General features: G+C 40.2%; 1 protein-coding gene across 18 annotated transcripts in view; it reads left to right on the forward strand.

Moving 5' to 3' along the window:
* The window catches only part of ULK4 (unc-51 like kinase 4), a 735,705-nt gene that overhangs the window by 156,470 nt on the left and 566,594 nt on the right, over positions 1–12,641 (forward strand). For all 18 annotated transcript variants that reach the window (XR_012129586.1, XR_012129585.1, XR_012129584.1 and 15 more), the window contains one exon: positions 933–1,016. Coding sequence is in view for 14 of the 18 variants with exons in the window: in XM_073232503.1 (XP_073088604.1) it covers positions 933–1,016 (84 nt within the window). In the remaining 4 variants the exon portion in view is untranslated. The remainder of the gene's footprint in view (positions 1–932; positions 1,017–12,641) is intronic.

Raw genomic sequence — 12,641 nt, forward strand, 5'->3', positions numbered from 1 at the left:
GGAAGCGGAGTCCAGTGACCTCAAAGAAAGGTTGTGGTTGTGAAAATTTGTGCATAAGAGAGCTGGAAGGGAAGGAAAGTTGTGTTTGGGAGCTAAATTGGGTGCTGAGTTGGTGATTTTTGAGCTGCAGCAGCTCAGGATGTTAATGTCTAGAATATGACCACATGTGAAATTCTGTGATTAGGGTACCATTTTATGGGTCACAATTCTCATCATGGGTATAAAACACATTTGAATCAGTAAAGTACTATTATAACATTAGGACAATCTCAAATATTTTCTCTAAACAGAACTAATTTCTTATGCTTTAAAGAGATTAATTTTTTCACCTTTCTCTGTGCCTCTCAATTCTGTTGTTTTTGTTTGAAACATTGGAGGAGTGTTCTTTTGATTATTACCCTAATTTAGTTCTTCTGTGAGAGAATTATTGCTGATGTCATTCAAATCAGTGTATCCACTGATCACATTTGTTTATTTTTATTTGGCACATTGCCTTATTAGGTAACATACTGCGTTTTGCTTCTGCTTATGGATTATCTGGAGGTAGTACTCAGAGCTGGGCACTCTGTGCTCTTAAGTCATTCCAGACAATGTAATACCTTTTAGGTAGGGTTATCTGTATTTTCATGTAGTTATTAATAGAATGGTTTCTCTATCAGCCAGATCACTGTCACTTCTTGGTGACATCTCGCTTCTGATGAGGGGATCTTAACATCATATCTAATACAATGAGAAATAGAAGAAATACCTTGTATGTACAATGCAGGGAAAGACCCCATATCAGGTCAGAATTATCAGGTAGTAAGTAGTACTTTAAACAGATTATTAAGATAGTTTCAGATAGTTTGTGTGTTTGAAATTGCATTTTTCTTGAATGGGTTAACATCTTTTGTGCTGATAGCTTCACTGCCTTTCCTTCCATTTCATTTTAGGAAGAAGCAAAAAGGACCCCTGGAGAATGCGGTGCTGTTCCCTTGGCTGTGTACAGAGTGCTAATAAGGTGCCTTCGGGAAAGGGTAAGGCTCCTTTGTTGTCGTCTGTAGACACCTGCAGTGGTAATAACCCTTCCGGCACTGTGTGAGGATTGTAGCCTAAAGCAGTGCAGGAGCTTGTCAACCAATCCCCACAAGCTACCATGAGCAAGTGACTTACAGTGGAGCAACTGTAAAAATGAACTAGCTTTCTCAATCAATTTTTAAATGTCTTGCTTTTAAAAAGATGATGGTAATGTAAATAACACAAGCACCTTTTATAACATTCATAATCTCCCCCCACTCTATTAAAGCTATTGATATACCAGTTCAGTAAGCTAGGTATATGCAGAGAATTTCCTGTGAACCTCTAAAGCCCCATGATTATCTTGTCAGCTTGCTGCTCTGTGGTTCAGGAACAAGGAAGCTTCCACTAGGAACCATTCATTTTAATATTAAGTAGTGTTAGGTGATGTGATTTTTTTCAGTTCATTCACATCCATGCCTATGCTACTGTTAATGGCTGAGTATCAGCCAACTGGCCAGCCAGCCGTCTCTTGTGTCTGTAGCTCCTATGTGTAGAGAATTTAGTAAAGGACCTAAAAGGTTGGCATTTTCCGTTTGCTTTAAACAATTTGACATTATTTCACCCAAGGCAAAGCCATAGGCTAAAAACATTCCTTAAGGAATGAAAAAAATATGTCAAAATAAACATCTTCCTTTGAGTTCATTACTATGTGCATTGTATGGTAGTAAAAAAGTGATCCAAGTATGAAACGCCTGGCAGGGTTTTACCCTGGTGATCGAGAAATGGAAGTTTGAACAATTCCTAGCCTGTAGGTGTAACTACATAGTCACTTGTTTTGGGATATGAATGAAGTCAGTAAATTTTACTTTATCAATAATATGAGAATTAAGTCATGTTTATAGTCAAAAGATGTGTTTGAGTTTTTCACTCAAGGCCTCAAGTTAGGCACACTTGGGAGCCCATAGGTAAAGGAGGTGAAATTTAAATTTCCACTCACATATGTATCCCACCTACTGAAGGAGATAAGGTAAAAATATAAAGTAGGAATGTCAAGTACATAAATGCAAAAGAACAAATTATAGGAACTCAAAGCAGAAAGGAGTCTTCTGAAAATTCTTCTAACAGTGTAAAAGACATTTTAGTAACTTTTTATTTTTAATTCTTAGATTAATGTCTAATAGAAGGTTACTCAAGTCAGTGAGGTTGTATCTCTTATTATATATCTTCTCCCCACCCTCTTCTGTGTTTTTCAATTGTATACATGATATGAAGAATAATATCTGATATCCACATGTATTGTTATTAAATATTTACTTTCAATAATTGTAAAATAATGATTGTATTTTAGTAACATACTTGCCATCTTTTGTCTTATTATGAATGGCAAGTCTTACGTTTCTTAAAAAAGGAGGAAAGTCTAGAACTCTATGGAAATTTTATGTCATGTATTTGAAAAGCAGTTAAGTATGTGCTTTGGCAGCATATACAGGTGTCCCTCCCTTTGTGAAAGTTTGTGTTATGCCACTTTGCCTTTTTTTAAATAATTGAAGTATAGTTGAAAACAATCTTATATTGATTTCAAGTATACAACACAGTGGTTCAACAGTTGCACACATTATTAAGTCCTCACCCCATAGTAACTACTAGTCACTTCTTGGTGTCTGTGAGCCTACTGCTGTTTTTTTGTTCCTTCTGTTTTGTTTTTAGGTTCCACAGATCAGTGAGACTGTATGGTGCTTGTCTTTCTCTATCTGGGCTTTTTTAACTGAGCATAATACCTTCTAGGTCTGTCCATGTCACAAATGGCTGGAATGCTTTCTTCTTTATGGCTGAATAATATTCCACTGTGTATATATACCACATCTTTTTTATCCATGCATCTATCATGGGACACTTTGTTTGCTTCCTGTCATGGCTGTTATATGTAATATGGCAATAAACCTAGGGGTGCATATATCTTTTCTAATCAGGGATTTTGCTTTCTTCACATAAATTTGTAGAAGTGGAATTACTGGGTTGTACTGCATTTCTATTTCCATGTTTTTTGAAGAAACTGCATACTGTTTTCCACAGCAGCTACACCAATTGACATTCCCACCAACAGTTTAGGAGGCTTCCCTTTCCTCCACATCCTCACCAACACTTGTTATTTCTTGTGTTTTGTATAGTGCCCGTTCTAACTAGTGTGAAGTGATATCTTATTGTGTTTTGATTTTCATTTCCCCAATGATTAGTGATGTGGAGCATCTTTTTCATAAGCCTGTTGGCTGTCTGTATTTCTTCTCTGGAGAAATGTCTGAATGTCTGTTCAGGTCCTCCACCCATATTTTAATCAGGTTATTTGTTTTTTTTTTGGTGTTGAGGGAAATGAGTTCTTTATGTATTTTGGATGTTAACCCCTTATCAGATAAATCATTTATGAATATATTCTTCTATACTGTAGGTTACCTTTTGGTTCTGCTGATGGTGTCCTTTGCTGCACAGAAGCTTTTTAGTTTGATGTAGTCCCATTTGTTCATTTTTGCTTTTGTTTCCCTTACCAGAAAGATGTGTCCAGAAAAAATTGCCCATGCTTATGTTCAAGAGATTTTTGCCTATTTTCTTATAAGAGCTATATGTGTTCATGTCTTACATTTAGATTCCTTGATCTATTTAGATTTTACTTTTGTGTATGGAAGTAGACAGTAATCCACTTTCCTTCTCTTGCATGTAGCTGTCCAGTTTTCTCAACACCAGTTATTGAATAGGCAGTCTTTTGCCCATTGTACATTCATGGCTCCTTTATTGTATATTAATTGACCATATGGTTGGGTGTATATTTGGGCTCTCTATTCTGTTCCATTGGTCTATGGGTCTGTTCTTGTGCTGGTACCATACTGTTTTGATTACTGTGACTTTGTAGTAGAGCTGGAAGTCAGGGAGCATAATCCCTTCAGCTTTGTTCTTCTTTCTCAGGATTGCTTTGGTTTGTTTGTGATCTTTTGTGGTTCCATATGAATTTTAGGATTATTTGCTCTAGTTCACTGAAAAATGCTGTTGGTACTTTGATATGGATTGAATTGAATTTATTAATTGCTTTGGATAGGATGGCCATTTTGAAAGTATTAAGTATTAATTCTTCTCTCCATGAGCATGGGATGGATTTCCATATATTTGTGTCTTTAATTTCTCTCATGAGTGTCTTACAATTTTCAGAGTATAGGTCTTTCACCTCCTCAGTTAGGTTTACTCCTAGGTATTTTATTCTTTTTGATGCAATTGTAAATGGAATTGTTTTCCTGATTTCTCTGTCTGCTAGCTCATTGTTAGTATATAGTAATGGAACAGATTTCTGTGCATTAATTTTGCATCCTGCAACTTTGCTGAATCCAGTTATTCTAGTAATTTATTTTTTATTTGAGTCCAGCCAATAATGGATACCATTGGTTATGAGCTAACAGTGCATCAGTAAATACTGTTCTAAGTGCATTATAAACACTTTCTTATTTAATCCTCCCAGTAGCCCCTGAGCTACTACTCTTATCAACATTATTATTTTTTTTTTATTAAGGTATCATTGATATACACCCTTATGAAGGATTCACAAGAAAAACAATGTGGTTATTACATTCACCCTTGCCATTGAGTCCCCTCTGTACCCCATTGCAGTCCCTGTACATCAGTATAGTAAGATACCACAGAGTCCCTGTTTGTCTTCTTTGAGCTACTAGTTCTAGTAATTTTTTGGTGGAGTACTTAGGGTTTTCTGTATGTCATCTGCAAATAGTGACCATTTAACTTCTTCCCTACCAATTTGGATGCCTTTGATTTCTTTTTCTTTTCTGATTATCACGGCCAGAACTTCCAGAACTATGTTGAATAAAAGTGATGAGAGTGGACATCCTTGTCTTGATCCTGATTTTAGAGGAAGAACATTTATCTTTTCTCTATTGAGTATGAAGTTAGCTGTGGGTTGTCATATATGGCATTTACTATGTTGAGCTACATTCCCTCTGCCCATTTTCTTGAGAGTTTTTAGTATGAATGGATGTTGAATTTCATCAAATGCTTTTTCAGTGTGGCTCTGGGAGGAAGGAGCTTCTCTGCATGGAGCAAGTTCCTTATGAATCCAGTGACATTGAAGGAAGACAAGAGAAAGGGAAAGTTGGGGGAAAAGGTTTTATTGTTCTTGGCTCAGTCTGTTGCTCGGCTCTTTCTGCTCCCTTCTGTGTAGCTCCACTATCCAGCCTGCTGCATCCATCCCTCCTGAGGGAGTACATGCTTGCTTTCCCTGCCTGCCTCTTCTGGGAGGAACTCCAGTCCCTGGTGACTGATGGGCACCAGATCAGTTATGTACCAGGAATAGATGGGAGGAGAGAATGGCTGTTTTCTCTCCACCCCTCACCCTGGCTTGGCTCTGCTGTGTCCCACTGATATGCACATAGGCTCTCATCTGCCAGGTGGGAAATCTGGATGAAAACTTCATTCACCACACAACCCACCCCTCCAGAATTCTTGCCTCACAACCTATGCACCCCCAGTCTTCCACAGTGGCCCCTGTGCAAGAAAGCTAATGTGTTGTAACCAGAGTAACAACATACAATAATAAGAACAATTATGAAAGAGATAGCAATAAAATTATGACAGCCCTCAAGCCTGAGGATCCAGGTGGGTCCAAAGTTCCACTCATATTAAGTCTGTAGCTCCCACATTCCATGGGAGGCCATCTGCTGAATAGCTAGGGAGTTCCAGACATACTCAGCAAGCAGCAGCTGTGCTAGAGGGCATGCCCAATCCACAGACTGTAGAAGACAATAACCTTAAGGGTGATCAGACACATGTTCAATGACACCAGCATAGCTAAGTGCTGTCCATTAGGTAGGATACGTTCAAGAGAGTGATCCTTTCATAGGAATGTGGCAGGAAGGGGTCCCATCCAGGTCTAGTATACCATACTTTTATCCCCCTCCCTGTGGGAGTTATGGATGGGTCAATATGTAGAGCTGTGGGAGGGGCATACACTGGCCATAATGACAGAACAAAACTTCCCTGTAAGGTGCTTTTACCTTCTGGCCATTTTGGATACGTTATTGTGATCTTTCAGGCTCACTCTGTGGTTACTCCAGGTACACACAGGAGGCCAGCTTCCAGGACTTTTCCTCAAGGCACCAGAAGGGCTAGCCATCTCTGGTCCATGTGTCAAAATATCCAGAGCCACATCCACTCAATGGAGTCTCTCAGGTTTAGTATGGTTGGTGCTGGCACCAAGATGTTGCTATGCTGGCCAAATCCTGGCTTCAATAAGTTCTCCTTGGGTTGCAAGCACAGTTGTATATGGAAGGCAATATTTTATGTTAGCATGTCCACAGGGTTTAGTGCCTCCTTCTTAGGCTTCTCATTCAAATGCCATATCAGTGTCCATAAGTGGACTGACCAGCTCTGTAGACTATTGGTGTCTGACTTAAGGCCAGATTTTAACAAGCCATTGTACCTCTCTTATCAGGCCTGCCTTGGTAGGCTTATGTGGCATGTGAAACTTCCACCTTATTACTAATTGTTGCATTGATTCTTATAACACATGTTCAATAAAGTGAGTGCCTTGATCACCCTCGGTCACCTGTTGTCAGCCATAGGCTGCAAAGAGATGCTCTAGGCCCCTTTTGGTCATATTCTGATCTGCATGAAGCACAGGAAAAGCAACCATGAGTCCAGTAGTTGTGACCACTCAAGTTATGGCATGCTGATACCCTTCTGATAGGGCAGAGGCCCAATATAGTCTGTCTGCCACCTGATGAGAGTATTGGCCTCTTAGCTATTGTCCTATGTTGCTGCGGGACTCTGTGTAAGTCCCTCTAAGAGCACACAAGGTACTCCTTCCAGGCTCTGCTGACTTCTTCAAAGGTCAAAGGCAAGCCCCACCAATGGGCACAGCCCACGTTTTCTTTTGTCCCATGTGCAACAAATGTTGATGTAACCATTGAGCCACATCCGAGGCAGGCTTTCCTTGTAGCCGATGCACCTGGGCCTGTGTGTCCGCTTCCATCATTCCCTGGGGATGCCAAAGGCAAGTGGTCACACAATATACAGTAACAGTCTCAGTCTGACCAGATGCCCATAGGTCTTGCCACAGCTCTTGCCCTCAGAGGGTCCGGTGACCAACCATCCATTTGGCATGATACCACATTGGTAGCCACAGAGTCAAGCTCCAATAGATGGCCCAGCTCTCTGTGCAGACAACTAATGGGAAGGGCTCCTGGGTGATCATGAGCTATACTGCCCTCAAATATGCCCATTGACTGGTCTTCCCCTCTCCATCCTTCTTCCATATTGTTTCAGTCTTAGGATGGAGAGCCATAGCCCTCCACTTCAGGGGCTGCCCACGACTGGGGCAATGTATGTGTATCGTGCATACTCAGGTATAGTGGCTCTACCCTCCCAGTAAGGGTTCTCTGTTAGTAATGGCTCCAAAGCAAGTTCTTCTTGCTTTTCACTTGTATATGTCACTGGCCCCAAAAAGTGTTGGAGTTCTCCACTTAAGGGGCTAGTGAGAGGGCACTACACTGCTGTAAATATGCACCCCTTTTGGCCAGTGTTGATGTCTGTGCCATGCCACTTCATGGCCTTTGGGTCCAGTCTTGTACCCAGCCCATGATACAATAGGTGGTTGTTACCTTGGTTGGAGCTGTTCTGGTGATGGGTTCCATGGTACACAGCAGCCAGTTGCTTCTCTATTAAGGTGTACCTGACCTCTGCTCCTTTCTATTGTTGCCATCAGAATCCAATAGTTCGGCATGTCCATTCAAGCCCCTGCCAAAGGCCCCATCCATAACTGTCTTCGGCTACATGAACATCTAGCTCACAGGACCTTCATTGGTCCATTACCCTCAAGGCCTGCATGGCCTTGGCTGTTCTCTTAGCAGTGGTGAAGGGAGATGCACATGTTTCATCCCTGCCCCATGTGCTGCTCTTTCATACCGGTCAATATAAGGGTCTCAGAATTTGAGCCAAGTGCAGGATAAACACTCTCCAGTAGTCTAAACGACCCAAAACTCTTGTAATACTGCCAGAGTTGTAGGGGTAGGGAAAGCCTGGACTTTATTTATGACTGCTTCTGGGATAAATTTAGTCTTAGCCAACTAGACAACCCTCAAGAACTTTACTGACAAACCAGGCCCCTGAACTTTGGTGCTGTTCACAGCCTATCCTTTCTCCTGTAGATGTTGCAGCAGTCTAGGTGCTGCACCTTCTAGATCTGTAAGAATCGGATGTGAGCATGATACCATTAATATAATGGTGCAGCCACACTATTGGCAGTTTCTCCCATGCTGCCAATCCTGGGCTGCACATCCATGACAGATGGTGGGGCTGTGGAGGTGACTGTGGAATGAGAGTAAACATCCACTGCTGGCCTTCCCACGTGAAGGCAAATTGTTCCAGACTTTCCTGCACTATGTCAATAGAAAAGAAGGTATTAGCAAGGTACACAATATACTGATATGTTCCTAGTTCATGACCGAGGGTGTCCATAAGGGCTACTATAGAGGGGACAGCAGCATGCAGAGGGGGTGTGACTTTATTCAATTTTTGGTAATACACGGTCATATACCAGGAGCCTTCTAGCTTTCTCACTGGCCACACCAGGGAATTAAAAGAACTGTGAGTGGGCTTTATGATGCCCACCTTCTCAAGCTCCTGGAGGGTTTCTCCAGTTTCTTTTTACCCCCAGCAATTTATATTGCTTAGCATTTGTCACCTGCCGAGGTACAGGCAGAATTTTAGGTGGGTGCTTAGCATGTCCCCTCAGCACTTCCTTTACCACATGTATCCTCAGTCTGAACACATGTGTAGTGGTCTGTAACAGCAGGCCCTGCAAGGATATCCACCCCCAAATGTATTCAACGATTGGGGAAATATACACAGTATACTCCTTTGGGGTAGATGTCCTATTCCCAATGGGGTCTGGGCTTTCTTCACTCTAATTGCCTTACTCCTCTAACTATCTGTCACAGTGTGGTGTCCCCTGAAACTGCTCCAGCTTGTCATAAATCAGAAAGCATTCAGCCCTGCTTCCACCAGTGCCAGGACAAGTTGTATATTCACTGAGTGTCGGAGTCCTGCTCCAGTGGGTCCAGGGGTCCCCGAAGGATGAATGGCTTCGGCGAGTGAGGACATAGACACTAGCAGATATGCTAAACTGGCCATCGATTGACAGAAACTTCAAGCATTATAAAGGGGATTGGTTACATAAAGTCATCATAAAATCATCATAAAGCATGTGTCATTAGGTATTTTATGGCATAATCTACTTCTTGGAATGTTCCCCTGCTTTTCCAACCACGAAAGGTCTCATGGTTTTTTCCTCAAGATTTTTCTGCTGTTTTTTTACTTTTAGATTCTAATCTCAAGTGAAATTTCTACAAGGCAACACAATGTCTTCTAAATGTGTCTTAAACTTGCTTAACCATTGCAGGATCATGTTTTTTCTATAGTTCCCTGAAACCATTTATGGTAGAATGAGCAGCACTCATTCTGTTATCTTGGCTTTAACAGCACCTACCATAATCCGTATAGTAGTGGTTCATAAGGAGACTCCGCCAAGATGTTCGGCCTCTCCAAGCAAGGCTCCCACCTGCTCTCTTGATCCATACCTTATGATGGTCATCTCTTATTTCTCCTGGGGGACAAGTTGGTCTGCGAGTTGAACACTGAATTCACCTGAAGTTTCTTTTATTTCCCAACCCAGGGATACTAACCCACCAGCCTGGGGAGGGAATGTGTAGGGTTTTATTTTCTTTTTAGATGAGGGGACTATCTTGACACAAGCTGGGTTTTTATGATTGCTCTACAGTTCCTAACAGTCCTTTCCCCAGGCACTTCCTTCATTGGCTCATTCTGAGGTCCCCTCCTTAGGGATGGCCCCTGGGGGCATTTTCTGATTCATGGGGGCTGTTTGGACTAGGGGAATAGTCAAATTAAGCAATAGAAGAGATATCAGTAGCCTCCCCTTTGGCAGCCCACTGTGTGGTATCCATCCATTAGCCTCCTGGGCAGTGCCATCAGGCAGGCGGTGTAGGTTGGCTCCCAGCAACTGGGGAAGAATGATTGTTTTTTTTCCTATATTAATGTATCATTGACATACAATCTTATGAAGGTTATGCATGAGCAACATTGTGGGTACTACATTCACCCATATTATCAAGTTCCCCTGCACATCCCATTGCAGTCACTGTCCATGAGTGTGATAAGATGCTATAGTCATTACTTCTCTTCTTTGTGGTACACTGCCTTCTCTGTGACCTCCCTACATTATATATGTTAATCATAATGCCCTTTAATCCTCTTCTCCCTCCCTTCCCACCCACCCTCCCAAGCCCCTTTCCCTTTGTTAGCCTCTAGTCTCTTCTTGGAGTCTGTGAGTCTGCTGCTTTTCTGTTCCTTCAGTTTTCTTTTGTTGTTATACTCCACAAATGAGTGAAATAATTTGGTACTTGTCTTTCTCTGCCTGGCTTATTTCACTGAGCATAATACCCTCTAGCTCCATCCATGTTGTTGCAAATGGTAGGATTTGTTTTCTTCTTATGGCTGAATAATATTCCATAGTGAATATGTACCACCTCTTCTTTATCTATTCATCTACTGATGGACACTTAGGTTGCTTCATATCTTAGCTATTGTAAATAGTGCTGCAGTAAACATTGGGATGCATATGTCTTTTTGAATCTGTGATCTTGTTTTCTTCAGGTAAATTCCTGGGAGAGGAATTCCTGGGTCAAATTGTATTTCTGTTTTTAATTTTTTGATAAACCTCCCTATTGCTTTCCATAATGGTTGAACTAATTTACATTCCCACCAACAGTGTAGGAGTGTTCCCCTTTCTCTGCATCCTTGCCAGCATTTGTTGTTACTTGTCTTTTGGATGTTGGCCATCCTAACTGGTGTGAGGTGATATCTCATTGTAGTTTTAATTTGCATTTTCATGATAATTATGTGCCTGTTGGGCATCTGAATTTCTTCTTTGGAGAAGTGTCTGTTCAGATCCTCTGGCCATTCTTTTAATCGGGCTGTTTGCTTTTTGTTGTTAAGGCATGTTAGTTCTTTACATATTTTGGATGTTAACCCCTTGTCAAATATGTCATTTACAAATATATTCTCCCATATTGTTGGATTCCTTTTTGTTCTGATGGTTTCCTTTGTTGTACATAAGCTTTTTAGTTTGATGTAGTCCCATTTGTTCATTTTGCTTTTGTTTTCCTTGCCCTAGGAGATGTGTTCAGGAAAAAGTTGCTTGTGTTTATATTCAAGAGATTTTTGCCTATGTTTTCTTCTAAGAGTTTTATGGTTTCATGACTTACATTCAGGTCTTTGATCCATTTCGAGTTTGCTTTTGTACATGGAGTTAGGCAATCCAGTTTCATTCTCTTGCATGTAGCTGTCCAGTTTTGCCAAGATCAGTTGTTGAAGAGGCTGTCATTTCCCCATTGTATGTCCGTAGGTCCTTCATCATATATTAATTGACCATGTATGGTTGGGTTTATATCTGGGCTCTCTATTCTGTTCCACTGGTCTGTGGGTTTGTTCTTGTGCCAGTACCAAATTGTCTTGATTACTGTGGCTTTGTAGTAGAGCTTGAAGTTGGGGAGCATAATCCCCCCAGCTTTATTCTTCCATCTCAGGATTGCTTTGTCTATTTGGGGTCTTTGGGGTTCCATATGAAGTTTAGAACAATTTGCTCTAGTACATTGAAGAATGCTCTTGGTGGATTGACTTTTTAATGATACCATTTTATCTCCTTGATTGGTTTTATATATATATTTTTTTACAGTATGCATCTCTAAGTTATCACCAGTGATCTTTGAAGTAATAATATATAGATTCTTATATAAGAACCTTATGCTGGAACATACTATATGTAATGGTATACAAATTGATATATACTATATAAGACCCCTATATAATGTAAGAACTTTATACTCTAATACATCCAGTACTCCCCTTCTGTCCTTTCTATTGTTGATCATTTCACTTCTACATGTTTTTTAATTGCAGGGATATAATTAACAAATAAAATGGTAAGATATCTAAAGTGTACAAAGTGTGATTTGATATATGTATTCATTATGAAAGGATTCCTCCATTGGGTTAATGATCATGTCAATCACCTACATATTTAGATTCTCCCTTCCTTTTTAGGTGAGACATTTAAATTTGACTCTTTTAGCAAATTTTAATTATATAATATAGTATGATCAACTGTAGTCATTTTTACATTAGAGCCTCAGATCTTATTCATCTTAAAGCTGAAAGTTTTTATCCTTTTAAGAGTCTTAACCTTTTTTCCCACTTTTACCTTTGTTTCTGAAAGGTGTTACCATTGGATGTAAATTTATAAGCTGACAGTTGTCTTTTTGCTTTTTCTTTTGCTACTTTAAATATATTGCTCCACTATCTTCTGGTTTGTATTGTTTCTGGTGTGAAATCTCTGTCATCCTTATCTTTGTCCTTCTCTACATAATATTTTTTTTCCTCTAGTTGCTTTAAAATATTTCTTTTTATTCCTGTTTTTTAGCAGCTTGATTATGATGTGTCTTGGTGTGATTTTTCTTTGTTGATTCTACTAAAGGTTTATTGAGTTTCTTTTTTTTAATTTTTTAATTTTTTTAAAT

The sequence above is a fragment of the Manis javanica genome, chromosome 3 (genome assembly GCF_040802235.1).
Source record: "Manis javanica isolate MJ-LG chromosome 3, MJ_LKY, whole genome shotgun sequence".
NCBI classification, from domain to species: domain Eukaryota; kingdom Metazoa; phylum Chordata; class Mammalia; order Pholidota; family Manidae; genus Manis; species Manis javanica.